Source organism: Gopherus evgoodei, chromosome 7 (assembly GCF_007399415.2).
Source record: "Gopherus evgoodei ecotype Sinaloan lineage chromosome 7, rGopEvg1_v1.p, whole genome shotgun sequence".
Classification (NCBI taxonomy): Eukaryota; Metazoa; Chordata; order Testudines; family Testudinidae; genus Gopherus; species Gopherus evgoodei.
In genome coordinates, this window is record NC_044328.1 from 70,011,494 (window position 1) to 70,036,641 (window position 25,148).

Below are 25,148 nucleotides of genomic sequence, written 5' to 3' on the forward strand. Positions count from 1 at the left end.
ATGTAGGCAAAAAAGGTGCATGATCCTCAAGGACTTCAGTTTGTGTGATATATGCTGGCAGTCTCATGCTGCGAGTACTAAAACATCCCTGGAATTTCTAAATATTGTAGGAAATTGTCCTCTAACTCAAAAAGTGTTAACCTGGGGGAACTCTATATTAGACCTTGTTGTAACAGATAAAAAGGAACTGATCACAGAACTAAAAATTAATGGCAGCGTAGGTACAAGTAATCATGACTTGATCACATTTATAATGTGTAAACAGAATAAAGTCCAGTCCAATGATTATATATTTACACACACACACACACGCGGTGCTTTAAAAAGGCCAATTTTACAAAGCAGGAAACAATTTTGAGTCAGATCTGCTGACAGGAATAATTTAATCATAAATTGTTTTAAGAACATTGTACTTAGACGCCCAAAAAGCCAGCGTTGAGGAATATAATTATAGCTGCTTTCACTGCCCCTTTAAACCATGTCATTTTTTAAACTAATATAGCCTTCTTCCTCACCGTTGGCTTTTTGGACATCTAAGTAAAATGTTCTTATAACAATTCCCAACTACCACTCCCATTTTTCTGATTAAATTATTCCTGTCAGCAGATCTGACGCAAAATTGTTTCCTGCTTTGTAAAATTGGCCTTTTTAAAGCACCAAATGTGTGTGTGTGTGTGTGTGTGTGTATATATAATCACTGGACTGGACTTTATTCTGTTTGCACATTATAAATGTGATCAAGTCATGATTACTTATGTACATTGTGTGTATGTATGTATGTATGTATAAAACAAATGGAAGAAAGGGGAAAGTTGATAGTAAGAAATATAAATCAGAAGCTAAGAATTGTAGAAAATTGATAAGGGAAGCAAAGCTATGGACAGCAGAGTAAAGGCCTCCAAGGCATTATACAAGTATATTAGGAACAAAAAAATTCCTGACAATAGTACTGGCCCATAACTAGATGGAAATGGTAGAATTATCAATAATAAAACAGAAAAGGCGGAGGTGTTGAATAAATATTTTTGTTCTGTATTTGGATAAAAACCAGATGATGTAGTCTCGTCATGTGATGATAACACCTTTACCATTAGTATCTCAGGAAAATGTTACACGGCAGCTACTAATGTTACCAATTTTAAAAATTTTAAATTGGTAGATCCAAATAACTTTCTTCTAGGAGTTTTAAAAGAATTGGCTGAGGGGCTTGATTAACATTTGTTGTTGATTAGAATACTGGGGAAGTTCCAGAAGATTAGAAGAGAGCCCATTTTATGCCAGTATTTAAAACATGTAAATAAGATGACCCAAGTATTTATACTCATGTCAGTCTAACACTGATCCAGGGCAAGATAATGGAGGGGCTGAAATGGGATACAATGAATAAAGAATTAAAGGGAGTTAATATAATTAATGCCCATTAACAGAGGCTTATGGAAAATAGATCCTTTCAAACAAATCTGATTTTTTTATTACAAGTTTGGTTGATAATGGTAATAGTGTACTGTTGTATGCTTAGACTTCTGTAAGGCATTTGACCTGGTACTGCACAGCATTTTGATTAAAAAAAATTAGGATGATATAAAATTAACATGGCACGTATTAAAAGGATTAAAACTGGCTAACTGATTGGTCTCAAAATGTAATTGTAAATAGGAAATCATCATTGAGCAGTTGTGTTGGTTGTGGGGTCCAGCAGGGATTGTTTTTTGGCCTATGTTGTTTAACATTTTTATTACTAACCTGGAAGAAAACATAAACCCATCTCTGCAGGAAAGCTGTAGAGAGTGGGAATCCTCAGGGATCTTAAACTGTTAGGAGTGAGCAGGGTGTAGCAGAGTCTTGGGAGTCAGGACTGGGACTCCAGCCAGGGAGGGGCTAGAAGAGACCTGCCAATGCAGGGAGAGAGAGAAATGTTTGTTTTGTGGGCTTTGTTCTAGGATTTTGGTTTGGAGTTTATTTTATATTTGTAAGTGGAGTCAGAATGAGCTCTACCCTGACATCTGGTGGTGAGCTGTGGAAAAGGACTTCAGGGGCTGACCTTGTTTGCATGGACACCCACCCTCCCTAGCATGATAGGACTGCTTGCCCAAATGGTCACTTTGGCTGCTGAGGGATCCCCAGTCTCTTTGTTGTTGGGGCAGGAGTAAATAAAGTGTGGTTATCCTGGTTATGTGAATTGCATTTTACGATGGAGGGACAAGCCCTCAACTTTGTAGCACTCGCTAGGCAAGAGACATGGGTTCCAAAGCCCAGAGAACTGAGAGAGGGCGGGGACAGAGGTGGATGCTTGATAGGATGGCTTCTTTCTGGGGGCACTTTGACCTCTCCAGTGTGATAGCAGAGCTAATTTTGACTCCATAAGGAGTCTTGTTACATGCTGCAGAGCTGAAATCACTGATACCTACTTTAGAATAGTAGTTCTGAGTGCACCAGCACTAAGGCTCCCCTACTAACAGCTAAAAGAACAGGAGTATTGTGGCACCTTAGAGACTAACAGCTGAAATCGCTTAAGAGCTAGAATACTGTGTGCCATTCTAGTTTCCCATGTTTAAGAAGGATGAATTCAAACTGGAACAGGTGCAGAGAAGGGTCTCTGCCAATCTTCCCTGGAGGAAAATTCCTTCCCGACCCCAAATATGGCGATCAGCTAAACTCTGAGCATGTGGGCAAGACTCATCAGCCAGCACCCAGGAAAGAATTCCCTGTAGTAACTCAGATCCCATCCCATCTAACATCCCATCACAGACCACTGGGCATACTTACCTGATAATAATCAAAGGTCAATTAAATGCCAAAATTAGCTATCCCATCATACCATCCCCCCCATAAACTTATCAAGCTTAGTCTTTTGCCCCCACTACTCCCCTTGGAAGGCTGTTCAGAACTTCACTCCTCTAATAGTTAGAAACCTTCGTCTAATTTCAAGTCTAAACTTTCTAGTGTCCAGTTTATATCCATTTGTTCTTGTGTCCACATTGGCAGAGACCCTGGCGGGGAGGTTGCCTTCCTCTGCAGCATGGGACACTAGTTACTTGCAGATTTAAACTAGTGTAAATGACGGATTCTCTGTAACTTGAAGTCTTCAAACCATGCATGATTTGCGGCCTTCCATAACTCAGACAGAGGTTAGGGCTCAATTGCAGGGGTGAGTGGGCAAGGTTCTGTGCGATGCGCAGGCTGTCAGACTGGATCATCATGATGGTCCCTTCTGGTCTTAAAATCTCTGAGCCTGAGCTTTGGTGGAGGTGTGCATATGGGCCAGGGGAGTGCCCAGCATTGCTAAGGGGGAGGGGAGCGGACAGTGTGACGAAGACGGGGGTAGTGGACAGTAAAGCTAAGGCAGAGAGGAGCACATGGGCAAGAGGAGGGCACCATGTATAGCGAAGGCTGTGGGCAGTGCACGGGCAAGAGCATCGCACAGTAGAGCTAAGGCTGGGTTTCAGCTTCCATTCCTCCTGGCCTTTTCTGTCCTTGTCTGAGAGCGTCCTGGCATGATCTCGCCCAGAGGTGAATGTTTTTCTGCAGCTGTGAGTGAGATTCAGTCACTTGCTTTTGGGGTTGCATAGAGGTGAAAGAAATCCCCTTTATGCCACTCCCAAACCTTGCTAAGAGGCCTTGTTTGCACACAGCACCCTCAAACTGTTACATGTGGTGTGGGGAGGAGCAGAGGAGCTGTGCCTCCTCACAGAAGGGGACGGGAGGAGAGACAGCAGAAGGAGCCTGACAACTCATGATGGCTCTGGGCCCTCTTCTGCCCTCCCCTCCTAGGAGCAAGGATGCCCCCCTGCTCCTGCCCCAATCTCCCTGTAACTCCTGGCCTGGGAAGGAGAAGGGGTATGAAGAACACCTGGAGCTCCCCTCTGTCTGGAAGGAGGAGGGGGCCCTGCTGCAGCCTGGAGGGATTTGAAGAACCCCTATGCGAGCAGAAGAGGAATTATGAGGGGGGCACAGCTGATGGTGGGTTGGGCAGATAGCGGGGTGGGAGATAGAGGCAGAACTGATGGAACCTGGGGGATGAATTGATTGGGACTGGGCAGATGCACTTCTATTTGTTTTCCCTCTGTTTACCCTCATCCCATGTCTTTAATTTAGAAACATGACATTTACATTTAAACGCATTGGCGCTAGATTGTGTTGGTGCATTTTGACTTCCAGTGGTGCACTTTTAATCAGGCACTTATGTACATACTCGTTCATTAGCCTGTTCGTTTATAAGCCAACCCCCCAAGGTGGTTACATAAAAATAGCAAAAACTGTATGTCCCTTTCATAAGCTGACCCTATATTTCAGGGGCTGGCAAAGTTTGGCTCCTGGCCCGTTAGGGTAAGCCGCTAGTGGGACTGGACATTTTGTTTACCTGGAGCGTTCACGGGCATGGAGCCCCTCAGCTCCCATTGGCTGGGAATGGCGAACCGCAGCCACGAGGAGCTGAGGGGCTCCATGCCTGCAGACGCTCCAGGTAAACAAAACAACAATGTATTAGATGTTCAATTCAGTGATTCCATAGAGTTTAAAATCATCAAATGTTGGTTTATCAGCTGACCCCGCTCTTTGATGCATCACTTTTTTACCAAAAATATCCGGCTTATGAACAAGTATATACAGATATACTTGTGCAACACAAAGTGATCCATAACTGACATGCTTTCTTTAGATAACTTGATTGTATGCTGCTCAGTACTTTTCCAAAAAAGGGACTATATGAATGAGTGTCAACATTTCGGTCAATAAGAAAGGGAAATTAGATGTCAGTGTATTTCTTGTGAGTTTAACTTCTAATTTTAATTAGTTTTAATAGAATTAATAGCATGTTGTTTGAATCTTATTGCAGTGTATTTGTATATTTGTTTGCAAGATTTCACTGGAATATTGTATGATGGCACAATTAACCTTTTATTTTGAGATTAATAAATACCATCCGGGACACAACTCTTGAAACGTTAACGATCCCTGGCTGATGGCAGGCTCATTAGAGAGCAAACACCTGAAGAGCCATTTGGCCTGCTAAGATTTGGATGTTGCTTTATCCAGCCCACCAGAAAATGTCTTTGAATACCGCTGCTGTAGGTAATTAGTTAATTAATGCTATGGCATTACTATATTTATTACTACCAGTTATGTGTTGAAATTAAAATGGTTTTGTTTGCTTTGGCTTTCGTGCAGTTTTACAATTGGTCTATCACATTTTAAACCTGGAACTGAAATACCAAGGTACTTTAACAATAGAGTGTTTGGCATCAGGCAGAGTGGGGGTAAAACAGTAAAGGGAAGGAACTGAATATGCACCAAGGGGAACCCAAAAGGATATCTGCAGACTCCCATCTAATTTAATCCAGCCCTGCATATGATAAGCTATGGTACCTCCCAGGATAGTTATTAGAAGGGCTGGAAATGCAACCAAACAAAATAGAATGGGGCGTTATCGCAGAGACAAGGAATTGAGGTGCTCAGCACCACCCCTCTAGTTCTCCATTGTCACCAGATGTACCTTTCTTAGAAGTCTTTGAACATGTCAGAGTAGGGGAGCCAGAAAAGGAGAGCCACTTGCTGTAATGTATTTAGACTTCCAAAAGGCCTCACGCAAGGGGCCTCTGTAGTACCACTAGATAGTCGGGGTGAGAGGCAACGTGTTGCCATGGATCAAACCCTGGCTTGGAGTCAGAAGGAAAAGAGTAGGCGTAGTGGCCAATTTTCAAAATGGTAAAAGGTTAACTCCTGAGGGCACTATGGTTCCAGACTAGGGTCTGTGTTCTTTACTTGATTTATTTCAGCTAATTGATTACTTACAAATGATCTGGAAAGGGGGGTGAGCAGCAGGGTAGGAAAATTTGCAGAGGAAACAGTTACTTAGTAGGCAGGACCAGAGAGCATTGGTAAGAAACAGTCAGAGCAACCTCAACAAGCTAGGGGAATGGGCAACACAATGGCAAATAAAATTCAATGTTGATATAGGCAAAGTAAGGCACATGGGAGGGAATAATAGAAATTGCTCAAACCTTACAGGGTTTTAATTAGCTCTCTTCACTCAAGAAAGGGACCTGGGTGTCATTGTTGATAGCTCAATGAAGACCTCTGCTTAATGTGCAGCTACAGCCAAAAAAGGAAACAGGATATTAGGATGCACAAGGAAGGGGATCAAGAGTAATACAAAAACATTATAAAACCATAGAAATGTAGATCTGGGAGGTCCCTCAAGAGGTCATCAAATCCAGTCCCTTACAGTGAGATGAGACCAAATAAATCTAGACCATCCCTGACAGGTGTTTGCCTAGCCGGTTAAAAACCTCCAGTGATGGGGGGTGAGATTCCACAATCTCCCTTGGAAGCCTATTCCAGCGCTTAACTATCCTTTATAGTTAGAAAGTTTTTCCCAATATCCAGCCTAAATCTCCCTTGTGCAGATTTAGCCCATTACTACTACTAGTGCTGTCAGTGGACATGGAGAACAATTGAGCATGGCTAAGGCTGCGAGTTTGTCACGGAAATAACAGTTTTTGTGACTTTCTGTGATCTCCGTGACTTCTGCAGTGACCAGTGCGCCTGGTTCAGGGGCAGCTCGAGCAGCTCCTGCGCCAGTCACACTGGCCGCTGCTTGGGCAGTCTCAGGCCACTGCCAGCAGAGTTGGGTGTAGGAGGTGGCAGGGGATTGGGGCACAGGCTGGGGTGAGGTGGGCTCTGGGCAGCACTTACCTGGGGGGGCTCTCTGGAAGCAGTGAAATCCCCCTCGCTCAGCTCCTAGGCAGAGGCTGTGGCCAGGCACCTCTATGCACTGCCTCAGCCTGCAGGCACCACTCCTGCAGCTCCCATTGGCGGTGGCTCCCAGCTAATGGGAGCTGCAAAGTCAGTGCTCTGGTTGGAGGCAGCTCGCAGAACAGCCTGGCCATGCCTCCTCCTAGGAGCTGAGCAAAAGGTAGGAGTATTAAACACTTCCACCTTCTTGATGTTCTCAGTTATTAGCTCTCTTTCCCTGCTAAATAGAGGGCCTACGTTTTTCATCTTCCTCTTACTCCTAATGTATTTAAAAACCTCTTCTCATTGCCTTTCAAGTCACTTGCTAGGTATAACTCATTTCTTGCCTTAGCCTTTCTGATTTTGTCCCTACATACTTGTGCTATTCTTTTATTCTCCTTTAGCAATTTGTCCCCAGCATGGTCAGCTTGTCTGGATGACCCAGAAAGCAGAACCCTGAGCGGAGCAGTACGAGCTGTGTGAGTAGAGCAGAGACACACTGGGCTAGTGCTCTGGTATAGAGTATGAAACAGCAAGTGCCAAATGACATGGCTTGGGAGGCAGAGGGCCTCAAAGCCAAAGGGGCGAACCCAGGCAGGAGTGTCACCGGCTGTACAGCACGCAGGGCAGACGCAGCTCAGAATGGCTGTATTCTGCTCCGACAGTCACAGCGTTGGGCACTGGCTGGGGAGAGTGACAACTATCAGAAGCAGCAAAGGTTACACTGTTGTGCCAAACGCTGGATCAGTTTGGTTTTTAGAAGGTACAAAGCTTTATTTTCAGCACAGCAGTCACAACAGCATGCTTATCTGGACAGCACCCTTTTCTGCTCTCCTCACTTCACAAGAGTGTCCACCCACCACCATCCTGCTTCCCCCGCTCACCTGGCTCCACACTCTCTCCTTGACAGATCTGGAGATTTTCCCCATCACCAACAGGTCACGATGTAAGCAGCTGAGCAATGAAGGCACTTTCCTCTCTGATCTAGTGCTTTGTCTCTGTTACACTGTGTGGTGAGGAGTGAGGGCATGAATTCTGGGGCAGGCCATAGTGAAAGTATGCGTGGGCTCCCTACCTGAGGGTTTTGTGACTCCCTCAGGTAGACTAGCCCATGTTAGTTGGACATGTGGCCGGAGTGCCCTCCTCCTTCGCTCCTCGGGGCCTGCCCTTTCATACATCATAAGAAGGGCCTGTTAGAAGCCTCCCTGCGCCCTTCCCAGAAAAAGTGCATAGGGCTTATGGGGCAGTCAGCCTTCATGTTTCTAAAATTCACCCCTCTTTCCTCCTGTTGCAGCAACACGGATGTTCACACCGTGGCGTCCCTCCTGAAGCTTTATCTCCGAGAGCTGCCAGAGCCCGTCATCCCCTTTGCCAAATATGAAGACTTCCTGTCATGTGGACAGCTGCTCTCCAAGGACAAGGGAGAGGTTAGTGCTCCTTCTGTCCTTCCTCGTTTTACCCGCAGTGCCATTCCTGGAGCCTCGCGACTCAATGAACAACAGCCTTTCCATTTTCTCCTTCAGGGCCTGAGCCAAAGCCCACTAAAGACCATGGGAACCTTCCCAGTGACTCTGACGGGCTTTGAATCAGGCCTTAACATTGTAAGCTCCAGCTTGGAGCCGACGTCTTTCGCAGGTTAGTCTTGAAATCCTGTGGTTCTATGTCCATCGTGCACGTTTTTACGTACTCTTGGGCTATGGCTGTTTCTTCCTTAGCAGGCCTGTCCTGTAGGCATTGCAGTAACAACTGTGAGTCAGGAGAGCTGGGTTTTATTTCCGGCTCTGCTCCTGTGATTTAGGACAAGTCCCTTTGCCTCAGTGTCTCATCTCTTCCTTGGGGATAATAATTCCTACCTCACAGGGGTATGGGGAGGTTTTTCGAACGGATGTTTGTAAAGGGCTTTGAGTTTTTCAGAGGAAAGGAGCCAGAAAAGGGCAAATTATATTCTCCCATGTGGGTATGATGGGACATTACACTTAGCACCTCTACAGCACCTTTCATTTGAGGGTCTTTTTTTCAGCTTCTCCCTATCTTATTCCAAGCAGTGGAAGGGACTGAAGGAGCCCTCCAGCTCTCTGGCTGTGGTAGAGATTCGGGAGGGTCGTTTCTCTCATGGACTTGTTAGGAGGGGCAGGATGTTTGACAAAGGGATAGATCTGATCCAAGAGTCCTGCTCCTGTCACTGTGATATCTGAGCTCTCTAATGGATGGCATGTCAGAGCTGCTGTCATCTGTGTGACTATCACTTTCTAAGTGCGGATTTTATAAGCCTGATTCTAGTGTCAGCCAAAGAACAGATGCCTGTGGAGTCAACAGTCTTGGGTTCGATCACCTCTGCCGTGTATGTGTTTCAGAGTAGCAGCCGTGTTAGTCTGTATCAGCAAAAAGAACAGGTGCCACAAGTACTCCTGTTCTTTTCATGTATGTGTGGTCCATAGTACAGGCCCGTATCTCCCTCTGTTGGCTGCTCCTAGTGGCCTATAATACAAACCTGCTACTTACAGCAAGTTACACAGTTAGTTATGCTCTAGCTCAAGTGGCAAAGGTCTGTGTAGAGATGCTGATGGTCCTGCATTCAATCCCTGCTGAGGATGTACAAGTGTGGCCACCATTTGCAAAGCATGTGGTGCAGCCTCCAGGCCTGGATTCTGTATTCAGCACACAGATTTCTTACGTTATGACACAAGCACAGCTGCTCTGCTGCCTATAAAAAGCAGCAGCACTTTAGCTGATTTAGTTTGGTGGTAATGTGGACTGGGTTTAACCTGCACAGGCTGGGGAGAGAGATTTGGATTTCTGAAGCCTGTTACACAAGAGCAGACTCAATACCAAGTTTGGCAAACATCATTTTATGTCCTCATTTAGTTTATAACTGACACAGTTGGCCTGTATTTGTCTGTCCTGGCTGCAATTGTCTGGGAAGCAGCATCTGAGTTGCTTTTGTGTGAATGATGCTAGACAGAATTGTACGTATTATTCTGTCTAGCATAGAGCATTGCCCATGCCTTGGTGGTGTCTCTTTAAGCCACTACTGAAAATGCACTTGTCACAGCTTCTGAGTTGTCAAGAAGATTTGGAGTCTCAGCGTGGATCGTTTCCTTGAAGGAATGGGAACACACGCAGCACAGACAGGGATTTTCCCCAGTCTTTCTGTGCCCAGTGGAGCGGGAAGCACAGTTAACATGGAACACTGCACTGGCTCATCGAGCTGGCTGAACTTTGTGTGGAAGATTCTCTTGCTGAAAAATGCAGTTTCGTTGAAACTGAAGTGTTTCCTGGGGAAAATGTTGGTTCTGATGAAAAATGTCAGGTTTCCCCTGGGGAATTTTGAAACCAAAGTTAGTTTTGAATCAACACTCCCAAAAACAAATGTTCAATTTGACTTCAGCCATCAGTTTTTCAATTTTTCTGAATGAAATGAAAATCTTTGTTTTGAATTGGATGTTTTGACTTAAAAAGTCAAAATGTCTTTTCATTTAATTTGTTTGAAACTGAAAAAAAAAGACATTTTAAGTCAAAAGGTCAATTGAAAACAGAACTAACAAATTTTTGCTCGAAAAACCTGTTATACTGAAATGAAAACTTTTTGTTTTGTTTCAAAAAGTCGGGTTTGAAGCAGTTTGAAATTTCCCGTGGGAACTGAAATTTTTTGGCCTAAAACTTTTGATTGAAGTTTTCTTCATTTAAAATTTACCCCACTAAAAATGTCTCTATTGACTCTTTGGGCTGTTCTGTTTTGAACAGAGTTGGGTATTGTTGTATAAAACATTTAGTACTGCTCAATGCATCTGCCCTCGCCAACTGCAGCAAACCAGCCTCAGGAGCTGTCCTAAACTTTGTGTTTGTTATCCAAATGCCCAGAGCTCCCCAGGTCAGTCTCTTTCGCCACAGGCTTTCTGTGTAACAGCTTCTCTTCCAACAGTGATCCAGGCCCCTCAGCTCTGGTACAACCCCAATGTGGCTGCTATAATGCAGACAGGTTTTTAATAATGTCCTTGAAAATGGTAAAACCTCCAAGTGCCTGGCGTGGCTGTAGCGCTGTAAATGGGATGATTTACAGCCTTTCTCAGGGTATTTTGGCACTTTGGTTTTGGTCTCAGCCAGTGCAGGGCAGTGCCCAGGTGCATGAGAATGAAAAATTGGAGGAACACTTTGAAACCTTTTAAAAAATTATGTGATTCAGGCTGAGCTCTCCTGATAGTATTTTTGGCCTCTCCACTTCCACATGAAACCCAGCACTCATGGGATTAATAAGCTAGTTCTAAACATATAAAAAGGGGATTCAGTTTAGTGCTTGGGGCAAATATTTGAGTGACTTTGCTGAACTCTGGTTCTCCTAGCCCAAGCTGGAGGCTCCCGTGTTAGCCTTAGTCTGTTTTGCACCATGGAGATTCCTGAAACCAGTCCTTGTGAAGCAGTCGCTTGTCGGATCGGTGCAAAACACTGTAGTTTACGTTAGTGTCACTCCAGAGGGTTGAGCCATTAATAAAACACACTGCACTGGTAATTGAAAGAGTACCAGAGCTAGCTGGCCCTCATGGGCGATCCCAACTGTCACTCATGCCCAGTGCTGTTGGACCATTTCTGCCTAGTGCTCCTAGCATTCAGGAAAGTGCTTTCACACTTTCTTGTGGTGGTGGCGTTTTCAGCAGCAGTTGGTCTCAGTGTCAGTGGATGCCAGCTTGTGACAGAATGACGAGTGCTTCTGCAAAGTCTGCAGCAATAAAGATAGAAGTTTTATCTGGCAAATATCTGCACCGTGATCAGTCCGTGGACTCTATCTTTCTAACCCCATTTTCTCTGTCTACCGGCTTTGGGTCCTGTATCAAACGAACCCTCTAACTGATGAGAGAAGGATCAGGTGCAGCTCCCATGGCAAAGCCCTCTGCTCAGTCCTGTGGGGCCGTGGCATGGAGCAATTTATCAACACACACAGCCAGATTCTGCCCTGACTGATACCCTTGAAGTGAATAGGGTTACACAGAGTAAAAGCCAGGGAAGAATTTGCCCTGTTAGTTCAATTTCTTGTAGATCAGGCCCGTCTCTAAAAATATGGTAAAATAACTTGTTTAGAGTCCCTTAAAAACTGAGCTGAACTTTCATCCCAAACTATAACTGTACCTGAATCGAACCTTTTCGGAGGTTCAAACATCTATGGCTGGCATTTTCACAGCTGGCTAGTGATTTGGGCTGCCACCTTTCTTGACACCATTAAACAGGCCTGGTTTTCAGGAAGTGCTAAGCACCCGCTTTCTCTGACCCTTTTAAGGTGTCTCAAGTTGGACTTCCAGATATTAAAGCATCCAACTAGTCACTTTTGGAATTCTTGACCTTTAAATTTTCCTTTTTAATAACTAGATTTCCCCTCACTCCACGTCTTGGAACTTACTGGATTGGGCTGAGAATGGAAGCAGAAATAGTGAAATATTATAAGAAGGGTGTTTTTCTCTTTCTTTGGATGATTCTCTGAAGCTTTTCTGAATTTGTCTAATGTTTTTCTCTAATCTGTGAAAAGTGTCCTTTTTTTCAAGTTTTCCCAACACTACTTAATAATCCATAACTTAGTGTCCTCAAATGAGGAATGTGAGAAGTAAAATCACAGAAAATGGAGCAGTTGCTTGTTGTCCATTTCTAAAACCTGCGTTACTGCCCAGCCATCAGTTGCGCTGTTCATATCAAACTGGTAGCTAAGCAGGCAAATAAGCTGGTCAAATTGCATTTTTATCTAAGAGCAGATTGAAAAGAGCGGTAATCATAACTAGTTAAGGCATTGTCCACCACCCATCAAAGTCCATGGGACAGTTTCCATTGACTTGAATGAGCGCTGACTCAAGCAGTAAAGGTTTAGTGACTTGATCGGTATCCACTGGTGGTTGATGTACAGAATTTTTCAACCTCTTCATTTTGGACAGTGTGTGCTTTTTATGCTGGAGGAATCAGTCTGCTCACGTGGTGAACTGCAGAGTGCATAGCTTGTTTCACTTCATAAAACACAAGTGTGTGTCATTGTCGTCCTTCCCCCAGCCCGTTTCTCTTTCCCCAACTGAGTGGGGTGGTTTTTTTCCAGAAAATTCCAAGCAGGGTTTTTCAGACTGGGGAATAGCACAGGCACTCCGCTCAAGGGTAATTCCTGCTGCTTACTATGCAGATGCAGTGGTCATTTTCCAGCAGAACCAGTGAGGTTCTGCTGCACAAACTGAGGCAAGATTGGGTGGGGGGTGTACAAGGTGTGTATATTCCTAGAGGTGTGGATCCCAGCTTCATGGGGGTGCCGTGCACATTGGCTCATGGGGACCTGGGGGTAGGCTAGGGCAAGCTACAGGAGTGCGGGGGGGGGCGGGCCAACCACTCAGCTTATTTTTTCCCAGTCCCCTACTTTACTAATAAAGTGACAACATTTGGTCCAGTCCATAGAGAGGCACTAAACAAGAAACCGCACAAAGCCATTTTTGCTGTCACTGCTCAGAGTAGGACTGCCTGTTAGGCATGAAACTCGATGTCAGGACTCCTGGGTTCTTTTCCTGATTCTACCACAGTGTTGCCATGGAGTCCCATTGCCTCTTTGCGCCTCAGTTTCCTTGCTTGTAAAATGGGAATAATACTTCCCTACCTCTCCAGGGGCTGTTGAGGCTAAATCCATTGTACAATGCCTTGAGATTCTTGCATGGAAGTGCAAAGGGTCATTATTCTGTTCCTCTGCAAGACAGGGGTAGTGTAAGTACTGTGTAACAGGCGGGGAAACTGAGGCACTGAGGTGCAGTGCCTTGCGAAGGGCAGTGGCAGAATTTGTGCTCGTGAAATTGGGAGATGTAGAGAGTAGGATTTGATAGTGTCTAGGGGCTGGGGGGAAAGGGGGAGGGGGAGGAGGGTCAAGTGCCAGTGGGTCGCAGAGCTGGGGATCTCGCTCTCAGATCAGTGCCTCTGTAAAATGATGGCGGGAATTGAGTTTGCACATGAAGAGCTATTGGAATTGGAAAAGGTACAGAAAAGGGCGACAAAAATGATTAGGGGTGTGGAAGAACTTCCATATGAGGAGAAATGAATAAGATTGGGACTTTTCAGTTTGGAAAAGAGATGGCTAAGGGGGGACGTGATAGAGGTCTATAAAATCATGACTGGTGTGGAGAAAGTGAATAAGAAAGTGTTATTTACTCCTTATAACACGAGAACTAGGGGTCACCAAATGAAATTAATAGGCAGCAGGTTTAAAACAAACAAAAGGCAGTATTTCTTCACACAACGTACAGTCAACCTGTGGAACTCCTTGCCAGAGGATGCTGTGAAGACCAAGGCTATAACAGGGTTCAAAAAAAGAACTAGGTAAGTTCATGGAGGATAGGTCTAGCCAGGATGGGCAGGGATGCAAAACCATGCTCTGAAGTGTCTCTAGCCTCTGTTTGCCAGAAGCTGGGAATGGGCGACAGGGGGTGGATCACTTGATGGTTATCTGTTCTGTTCATTCCCTGTGGGGCATCTGGCATTGGCCACTGTTGGAAGACAGGATACTGAGCTAGATGGACCATTGGTCTGACCCAGTCTGGCTGTTATATTCTTACAAGTTTTGAAGGCAGTATTGTTCAGGAAACATCCTGGGGGTTAGGAGCCACATCGCCTGCAGCAAAACAGATGCAGATCCTTGGAGTCTAACACACGGGGCTTGCACACATCCAGCTTCTCGGGATGGGTGCATTTGGAGGCAGGGTGGAACTGGCAGATCTGCAATGTCATTATCTTTTTTCCTCTCCCCCCGAGGTAGAGTGCACCATCCTAGGGGGTACCAATTTGCTGGGAGTGACAGGGCATGCCTACCCAGGGGTTCTATGAAGCACCCCGCTTTCAGTGTCTTATGGCATGGGCCTGGCTGAGGGAAGAGGATTTGCCCTTGACTGCAGAGGAACAGGCTACACCTTGCTCTACATCACTGTTCTCATTGTTTGTCTCCTCCCATAGGGCACCCGAGAGCTGGCTAAACAGGTGAAGACCCTGCCCCAGGCAAACTACAACCTCCTCAAATACATATGCAAGTAAGTGGCATTAATTAGCACCCAGGAATGCCAGAGCTGCGGAGTTTTGTTTGGCTTTGTGTGACATTATATGCAAATTATTTAGTGAGCTGATTTGCACCATATAACTAAACTCCTGCTTTAAAAATGTGTTTGGTTTCAATGCTTATGCAGCACTGATAAATGAAGCACTTGGTTTATCTCGAGGACAGGCTGCCCTCACCCACTGCCCTGCCAGCAGAACTCAGTATTAATCATGTTGTTACGGTAGTGCTTAGGGACAAACCAAGACTGGGCCCCCACTGCTCTAGACACTGTGCTAATGCAGAGGAGTAGACAGATCTTGTACTAAAGTTCTTACAGTCTCATTAACTACTTATGCTAAACAATCTGTTCCACCTTCTATGTGGCTATGACACTCTGAGTACAGTTCTCAGACCTGAGCAAGAGCTCTGTGCGCGCTCAGAAGCTTGTCTCTCTCATCAACAGAAAGTGGTCCAATAAAGGATATCACCTCATCCACCTTGTCTCTCTAAAGTTTAAATAGAGCATCAATAAGTCCTGCCTCCCCCGTGCTGTAACATAGCAAGACTTTTGGGGGGGCCATTTCACCTCAATTTTTTCACCCTTTTCCACAAAAATGGATGGTATATTTTTCTCAAATGATTTTTAAAAATATGGGGGGCGGCAGTGAGAATGGCAGTTCTTCTGGGAATGGTGGTTTGCTCCTTTCTGCCATGTTCCTGGTTAAGAAACAGCAGGAATTTGCTCTAATTGCCATTGTGAATTCCTGGAGAGACAAGGTGGGTGAGATAATGTCTTTTATTGGACCAACTTTTGTTGGTGGGAGAGACAAGTTTTTCAGGCTACACAGGGCTCCTCCTCAGGTCAGTGAAAGGTACTCAGACCATGCCTACAGTACAAAATTAAGTTGACCTAACTTGGGTTGGCATATCGCCACCACAGTAATCACATTGCTTGTGTGTGGTCTACACTTTTCTCCTTGTGTTGGCAGTGCGCATCCTCACCAGGAGCGCTTGTATCGTGTCAGTGCTGTCAGGGTGGGGCATTGTGGGAAGGCTACTGAAGGCCAGTAACAGTTGACATAAGTAATGCAGCATAGATAACACTGTGTCGACCTAGCTACATTGACGCTACACTGCTCATGGAGATGGAGTTAAGTCGGCGTAGCTGAACAGTTACATCAGCAGGAGCGAAATTTAGGTATAGACACTTTCATAGGTAGGTCAATGTAAGCTGCTTTGTGTCAACCTAAGGCCAGGTCTACATTATAAATTACTTTGGTATAACTATCGCTCAAGGTTGTGAAAAATCTACGCCCCTGAGCGACATAGTTATATTGACCTTAACCCCTGTGTAGAGCTTCTCCTGCCAACATAACTTCTGGAGTTATTAAGCCAATGGCTTAGAGTGTCTTCACCAGAAGCACTACATGCAAGTTTGTAGTGTAGACTTGCCCTAACTCTGTAGTGCAGAGCAGCCGAAGTGTGTCACAGCTAAACAGATATGGAGTTAGCATACATTGCAACAGCCCATTCAAAGTGAAATGGTCAGTTAACGTTGCTACAGCCATAGGACAAAGGAAGGTGAAGGGGTTACAGATCATTGTAATGAGCCATAAATCCTGTGTCTTTATAAAATGTCTGATTTTTGATGTGTAGCAGTTATGAACTGATGTTCCCAAGCTTGTCTTTTGAAGGTGTTGTTTCGGTTTCCTTTGAGGACCGAGAGGTCAGATACAGACTGGTTGTTTTGTGAAAAGTATTTGCCTACAAGTGATGTGGTTGGCGTATCGTGGATCCTTGTTAAAAGAGGAAAGAACCTCAGTTTTCACACATGTTAAATGGTCCCATGTCTGCAGCACTAGTGACACTGGCCCTTTCCTCTTTCCGCGTTCCGGTGGAATTGGAGTTACTATTATTATAGATTTGTTCTGTGGCAGCACTGAGGAGCCTCAGTTATGGCCCGAGACCCCACTGCGCTAAGTGCTGTAAGAACCAATCCAGACAGCTCCTGCCCACAGAGTTTACAGTCTAAGACGAGAGACAACTGGTGGCTATAGGAGCACAAGGAACTAGTGAGATGGAAGGTTTCATGTGCCATTTACTCTTTTCTCTCTCTCGCTGTTTTTTTTTTTCTGGGGGGCTCCTGAAGATTCCTTGATGAAGTTCAGTCTCACTCCAGCGTGAACAAGATGAGCGTCCAGAACCTTGCCACGGTGTTCGGCCCAAATATACTGCGGCCCAAAATGGAAGATCCAGTCACCATTATGGAAGGTAGGCTCTCTCATTATGGAGAGGGGGCCATGTTCTGGACCTGCGGGAAAGTCGCTTGTAAAGCACCGCTGCCAGAAATTAGATGCCATTTGTCATGTACACTGAAGATAATGTCATGGGGGAGCCATCACTGGCAGCAAGCTGGGCATCCTCTCAGTCAATGCCTGTGTATGGGGCATACCATTTCCGTTAGCTCTTGGAGCAGCCTCCCATATCACCTCTGCAATGAGGTGATATGGGAGTGTGTACCTGGGGGTTGGACTCAGCCAGCCTGTGCCACTGCTATTTTTAGGCATTAGCTTGAGCAGAGATAATGTGTGTACGTCTATCTTAGCTGGAAATACACCTCCCAGCTGCAGTGTAGATGTACCCTTCCAAGTATAGGCTTCTAAAACGCTTGCTGTGCCGAGGACGTGTGGGACAAAGGTAAGACCCAGCGCATCAGTTTAAAATCACTGTTAGTTTTGGATCAACTTTCCTTCAAAAGTCTTTAATCTTAAACTTTACAAAATCCCTAGAAAAATTCTATTCCTGACGTGTCACAAACAAATTGGTTGCTTCAATTCAAAATGAGGAGGGCAGAAAACAGGGCTTAGAACAGAAACCTGGATGCAGCCATAACTATGGAGTCATTACTGACGTTGGCGTTATAAAGTCGGTCCCATCGAGAGGACGTCCCTTTTCCTGTGTTTGTGGCTCAGCTAGAAATAGAAAAACACCCACAGAGATCTGACTGCACTGCAGCTGCCTTTTCACTGCATGCTGGGCATCCTTCCTGCAATATACTGCAGGGATTGCTGAGGTAGGGAGAATGTGGTGGGGGAGTCAGACTTCTCGTCCACATGCTCTGGGCATAGGCTTCCGAGGCATGGGCTCTTCCCAGGGGGGCGGTGTGGCTGGTATCATCTCAACACAGATGGGCAAATACTGACTGTGTGAGATCCATGGTAACTGATGTCAGTCCAGCCAGTGCAACGATGGCTTGTGCAGACAGGTCTATATTGTGCGTGTGTGGGTTCCTGCCCTGCTAGCTGATGTATTCAGAACTACTCGACTGTGTAGCTCCAGTGGTAGAGGCCTGTGTTTTCAGAGCAGGAAAATCTGAGTTTTCTCCCTGTTTCCATGAAACTCTGAGAGCAGCACAGTGACTGCTATAAAGTGGTTGCTCATTTGTTATAAGTTTTAGCCTAACTGTTCACACCAGCCGAATCACACCCCTAATGCAGACCTTGCTGTACAAATGCATAATTGCAAGAATAACATTTTCATTGCCATTTGAGCTGAGTGCAGATTTGTCCATTCAAGACCATGTAAGTGCAGATCTCCTGGGGTGCAGAACACTTTCCCTTTCCCGTGACTGGGATCTGCACCAATGGGGACCCAGTCCTGTTGGGGAGTTATAAAAATCTGTTGTTTGATGAAGGATGATCCAAGGATTTGTCTGAGAAACCCAGGCACAAAGCATTGGGCAATGATCATCACTTAAAAAGCAATTCCCCACTTGAATTCTTTCTTGTTCTGTGATGATCTGGTCATTTCTCTTCTGAAGCTGAGCCCCTTCAATTGGGGATGCTGGACATTGGTAGCCAAGAAATGGGGACTTGGGTCAAAGCATTTATACCAAGCATCATTTCTGGAATGTCGGGCAGTCATAGTGTTCCAAACATATTCTGTGGGCCTTTCAGCCTAGTTCAGAGGCAATGTGATATGGTGGTAAATGGCAGTGTTTGTTACTCAGCAGTAAATCAGTGTATGTCAGGCCATCTCGGCTGTACCATGCATCTTCTTACACCTTCCTGTTGGTTGTTTTTCCACTCCACCCCCATGCCTTTCTCAGTGTGTAAATTACACCCCCCTCTTACAGAAACCTGTAATGTATACTGTCAGCGACATCATCTCACCCAGCCCTCTGCTTTTATTAGACACCGAGAGAAATCAGAGAGACTATTCTTCAAAAAAGTATGAGGCTGCATAAAACTAATAAGAAAACAATGAGCTGTATGGCATTGGACGCTCCCTGCTCTGTGCAAGTCTCTGTCACAAACATATGACATCCCCCATCTCTGAAGCACGTCCCAGCATCCAAAGCTTGAAATATCCACCTCCTCAAGTGCGCTCTCTCTGGCTGCAGTTCTGCTTCAGAGCCGAGGAACAGCCTCCTGCTCCGTGGAACTGCAGTACAATCATAATGGTGCACATATCAACAAGACATGTGCAACCAATACAGGGGCTGAGGAACAGGGGGCAGTTCTGCTGGTGCCACCCGACATCTGGCCCCAAGATGCTAATTGCAAAGTGGCTGAAATCTGCCTCTTGCTCTGTTTGGTAACTGACTGGGCTCGAAGAGTGTCAGTGGAAGCATGCTACATGCGATGGAATTACTTCGGATAAAACAGCCTGTGGCGGGTTGGATCACAGAAACCCCCTGGGAGATGCCACCCAATGTGCCAAGACTACCTCTGCTCCTGCTTTCCCTGACAGCTTGAGGCCCCAGCACCCTGTTTTGCTGAGCCAGACATTCCTGTCTGCTCCAACACAGACCCAGAGTCTGAATTACTTGCCCCATAGGTGCAGGCTTACCTGAAAGCAGCTAACAGAAGCATGCTTTTCTTTAACATTCAGATGCCCAACTCCCAATGGGGTCTAAACTCAAATAAATCTGTTTTACCCTGTATAAAGCTTCTGCAGGGTAAACTCATATATTGTTTGCCCTCTATAATGCTGATAGAGAGAGATGCACAGCTGTTTGTCTCCCCAGGTATTTATACATACTCTGAGTTAATTAATAAGTAAAAAAGTGATTTTATTAAATACAGAAAGTAGGATTTAAGTGGTTCCAATTAGTAACAGACAGAACAAAGTAAGTCACCAAGCAAAATAAATAAAATGTGCAAATCTGTCTAATCAAACTGAACACAGATAATCTCACTCAGAAATGCTTCAGTAAGTTTTTTCCTCAGACTGGACCCCTTCCAGGCCTGGGCACAATTCTTTCCCCCCGTAAAGCTCTTGTTCCAGCTCAGGTGATTGCTAAGGGATTCTTCATAATGGCTCCTCTCTTCCACTCTTTTATATATCTTTTGCATAAGGTGGGAATTCTTTGTCCCTCTCTGGGTTCCCACTCCTCCTCCTCAATGGAAAGACACCAGGTTAAAGATGGATTCCAGTTCAGGCGACACGATCACATGTCACTGCAAGACTTCATTGCCCACTTGCCAGCACACATGTATACAGGAAGACTTACAGGTAAAACACACCCATCTGCAGACAATTGTCCTGGTTAATTGGAGTCATCAAGTTTCCAAACCACCATTAATGCCCCACACTTTGCATAATTACAATAGGCCCTCAGAGTGATATTTCATATTTCTAGTTTCAGATACAAGAGTGGTACATTTATACAAATAGGATGATCACACTCAGTAGATTATAAGCTTTGTAATGATACCTTACAAGAGACCTTTTGCATGAAGCATATTCCAATTACATTATATTCACTCATTAGCATACTTTTTATAAAACCATATAGACTGCAACATCACACAGCCATTCTCATCCTCTGAAATGGAGCTGCCTTTAGCCTAAGGTCCAAATGAGCTTCCTAAAGACACAGAGTGGGCACCTTGCTTAATTAGTAGGGGACAGTTCTCAGGCCTGTGTTACACATGGGAGTAGACTAGATGACCACAATGGTTCCTTCAGGTCTTAAATCTATGAATGGAGGCCTAAGAGGTTAAGGCTCAACCTGCTATGGGCCCAACTTCAGCTGGTGTGTGTGACAAATACTGCTGCCTGCTAGTGGCCGGAGGCCAAGCAATATGATATAGGCCATGTTACTAGCAGTAACTTTGACACTTAACTTAAAGGGGAATGTCTCTGAGACCTCATGCTTTGTTTTGAGCCGCACATGTTGGGATTATTCCCCAAGCTCACATGGGTGTATAGCTATATCCACCCCCACTCACTGAGGTGCTCTGCCACGCTCTAGTGGTGGCTGGACCACACACACAGGATGAGGAGCCCTTGCTACAGAATCACCTGCCTCAGCTGACAGACCTAGGTCAATGAGCTGAGTCCCGGGTTCTTAGAGCCAGAGGGCCCAGGTGATCACGGCCCAGGGCATGTTATGTAATTCAGCTGCTGATCAAAGTGTTGATACTGTATGTACATTTCCACAGATTCCTTACTCAGGTGTGCTCTTCTCAGAAACGGTCAAATGAAGTGTAGACTGACTTGAACCAGAATCCTGGGTTCAAATATCTCCAACCTGAAGAAAAGCTGGGATCCTACTCTAAACTTTGCAGCCTGTGACCATATTTGAAAAGAATACATGTGGAGTCCTAAGCAGACAGCATGAGGGATGCTTTGTGTTACTGTCCATTGAGGGCAAAAGATCAGTTGGATATAAATGGTGGAAGGGGGAGGGGATTCTGTCTAATATAGCTGCTCTTCAGCTCAAGGAGTGAAGTGGGATCTGGCATTGGCTGCCGTCAGACAAGATACTGGGCTAAATGGACCAATTGCTCTGACCCAGTATAGCTGTTTTTAGGTTCTGTGTGTGTAAAGAGATACAGAGAAATACTCTGAGCCATTAACAATATACATTTAAACATTTTGGTTTCTGTGTTCAAGAAAAGCCCCATTTTAAAGTTGGGGCCCTGAATCCGTATTTAGGTACCAAATAAGCAGTCCAGTTTTTATAAGTGTTTAGTTCTCCCATCTCCTGTGGACTTCAGTAGAAGTTGTAGGATCTCAACATCTCAAAATGTCAGACCTCTTATTGAGATCCTGTAAATATAGTTGTAAGTATGTATTTTAAGTGTCCATATTTGAAAATTTTGGCTTTATTCTTTATTGATCTTCAACAAAAAAGAGAAACGGTAATTAATGAAATTGCTGTTGATGGCGATTTTCTAATATATATGGTAGAAAATACTTTGTCATGAGCTTGATGGGTGGTGTTTTCTACTAGTTTCTGTTTCACTGCTGAAAAAACAATTAGAACTCACTTATGGATTGGCCTTTTATTAATTCTCTGACAGTCTGCACAGAGTATTTTGCTCAACATTGATGAGTTAAAGTAGGGTAACTCAACTTAAGTCAATAGAGTTATGCCAAAAATGAATCTACCACAGTAATTTAAAAATCTTATTTCTATGGCACTTTCCAAACTGTTATGTAAACTAGGGGTGACTTTTTTGTCTATCTTGAAAGCCACTTCCGAGGTTGGGACATCACAGGTGTTTAACACTTCAGGACAGGATTGAAGATCATAACAATTCCATTTGAAACAGAAGTATAGAAACAGGTAGTTGGATTGAATGGTGCAGAAAGCCATTTGTTCTGCTTGCATATGGTAATCCACCCATCCACCTAACGAATGTACGGGAAAATTGCACTGGTGTCAAGCTTTCTCCAGGATTCTTTGCTTAACAGGCAAGGAAGCATGGTGTAGTGGTTAGGGCAGGGGAGAGTGGGAGTTAATGATCTGTATTGTGGTAACTGGTCTGGATCAGGCTCTTCTGTGCCCCATTTCCCCCCTCTCTAATAATGGGAACAATGATACCCACTCCCCCTCTGCAGTCCTTGAAGGAAAGGTGGCCAGAGTCCTTGTTATGTTTTGCTTATACAGACCCATTGTTGTTGGTGCTCAAGGACATGCCCCTGTCCTGGGGAGCCCAGGGGTTTCTTACAGACAGGAAACGAATATCCAAGGCCTTCTCGTTTCTCACATTAAGAACTTGCCTCCATTCTCTCCCTGCAGGTACCTCACTGATCCAGCACTTGATGACGGTGTTGATAAGTGAACATGGACAGATCTTTGCCATTTCGCAGGCCGATGCGGCCGGGGCTCAGCCTGAAGCCCGCTCCGTGCTGCAGCGCAGCATGGTGGAGTGGATCTCTGAGGAAGACGGGGAGGAGAGCAGGTCAGAGAAGAGTGCCCCCAGCCCTGCTGACTTGCCTTCTAGCAGTGCCATGGCGCCGGGCGCTATGCTCAGCTCGCTGGTGAAAAACGCCCCTCAGGAGCACGGCAGCAAAGCCACACAGCCTGCCACTAGCCCCAGCAAGAGGGTGCAGACATTACCCACCTGGAAGTACTCCTTCTGGCAACAGGGGGCAAGGTCTGTCAGCCCCAAGCTGGGTAGTTCATCCTTGGACATTCCTAATCTACCGTCCAGTGGGAACTGGCTGATGAATGGACTGTACTCTCTCCGAGGCCACCGCCGGACGTCCTCTGGGGAGCGGGTGAAAGACTCAGGTTCATCCCAAAGACTCTCCACCTACGACAACGTCCCCTCCTCCAGCCTCTCCCTGAGTGCACACAGCGTCGCCAGCACCGCCTGGTCCACCTCGTCCTGTGAGATCTCTGTCGTTGATTCTGTCAGCAGCTGCCCAGCCTGTCGGGCCAGTGACTCCTCTGCTTTAAGCTCCCTCAAAACGGAATGTGCCACTCAGGGCTCACTGTCGCAGAGCGAGGTCAAGACTGTGGACCTGGAGAACAGCATGGAGAGGTTCGAAATGTGCATCAGCAGCTGTAGCGAGCAGAGTGACCTGGCGGCTGCTTCCAAAGACTCAGCCAAATGTTCCATGGCGCTGCAGAGCCTGGTTTCAGAGCTAAAGACAGGATTGAGCAAACAGAGGACTGAGTATGAGTCTAGTATCAAAAGGTAACACAACTGTTAGCTGTGCCGGGGGTCGCTCACTGCAGCACTGTCCTTGTCTGAGCAACACAATCCTGCTCCAAACAGGGAATAGACCCAGCTCTGTCGCAGTGGGCCTGAGCTGCAGTGTGGGGATTGAGGTTGGCTTAGGAGAAGGGGCTGTGCAGGTTAGATACAGATCTGGATTTGATGTCCCCCAAAGCTCAGTGGTGGCTGGTTCCAGCTTTGCTCTCATCTCTAATCTCCTACAACTAGCCACGGCTGAAAAGTGAGATTTCCATCCTGTGGGAAAGTCCAGTGTTTTGTCATTTTCAGTGGACATTGGAGGGGTCTTAGTTCAGTCTGTTGACCTCATGGGGGAATGTAGTCCAGCTGGAGAGACTAGCCCACAGCAGGGGAAAGAGGGCATGTGGCACCTGAACTACTACTCCCATGAGGCACTGTGGCAGCTCACCCTGACGCAAAGATTCTCAGCCCAGCCTGAAAGAAAAGGTTTGGTTAAGATATTACCAGTGGAAAATTCCACCAAAATCCATCTTTTCTTGGCGGGCGGGGGATGTGATTTTTGACAGAGCCCCATTTGCCGACGAGAATGGGTTTCAGTTGCAATTTTTAGACCAGCCCCTACTTACCACTTAGTTCTTGTACTTTCAAAGCTTAGACATTCTGGGCTGGGTCTCCTCTTTGAGCAAACACACCCATGAGTGACCCGTTCCTGTACACGTGAACTGGTCTTTGGGAGCTCAAACAAGGTACCCAGGTGCTTGGTCACCTGGTCTTTGCAGGCAGATGTGGGAGTGGGCACAACCTGAGCAAATTCACATGCTGGTTTGAAAACGTAGCCCTTGTATACAGTCCAGTCCTGCAGGCATTGCACATACACACCTTCTGCAGCCTCAAGGAGAGAGTCTCTCAGGACGCACAAATGTAGGAGCTGCAGGATCAGAATGGGGTGTGTGTGTGTGTGTGTGAGTGATAGGGATAGGGATATTTGCCGTTAAACACATAGGTAAGCATGCATGTGAAATACATAAGGGAGTTTACAAGACTTGAATGTGCTGTTGCATACAAGAGACACAGGCTGATGGAGGGTGTGGTATTGTTCTATACATGTAGCTCTTATGTAGCATGTTCGTCAGTAGAGCTCAAAGCGCTTTGCAAAGGAGGTAAGCATCATTATCTTGGTTTTACAGATGATGAAACTGAGGCATAGAGCAGTGTGGTGACTTACCTAAGGTCACCCAGCAGGCCCTGCAGAACCACAGCTATATGTTCAGGTGTCTGGTGCTAGACACTAGTAGGTCCAGAAATAGTTGGTGTTGCGTTTTTGTAAGTGGTAGGGCCCTGGGTGTTTGAGAAGTATCAAGTAACACTGTTCTGGATTTTATTCACTGTGCTATTATGTATATGGCGGGTAGGAGCCCCAGTCATGGGCCAGGACCCCCCGTCATGCA

General features: G+C 45.6%; 1 protein-coding gene across 6 annotated transcripts in view; it reads left to right on the forward strand.

The window, feature by feature from the left end:
* The window catches only part of ARHGAP22 (Rho GTPase activating protein 22), a 256,126-nt gene that overhangs the window by 223,818 nt on the left and 7,160 nt on the right, over positions 1 to 25,148 (forward strand). For all 6 annotated transcript variants that reach the window (XM_030571381.1, XM_030571375.1, XM_030571377.1 and 3 more), the window contains 4 exons: positions 8,027 to 8,159; positions 14,683 to 14,756; positions 16,911 to 17,032; positions 22,797 to 23,700. In XM_030571381.1, the coding sequence (XP_030427241.1) occupies positions 8,027 to 8,159; positions 14,683 to 14,756; positions 16,911 to 17,032; positions 22,797 to 23,700 (1,233 nt within the window). The remainder of the gene's footprint in view (positions 1 to 8,026; positions 8,160 to 14,682; positions 14,757 to 16,910; positions 17,033 to 22,796; positions 23,701 to 25,148) is intronic.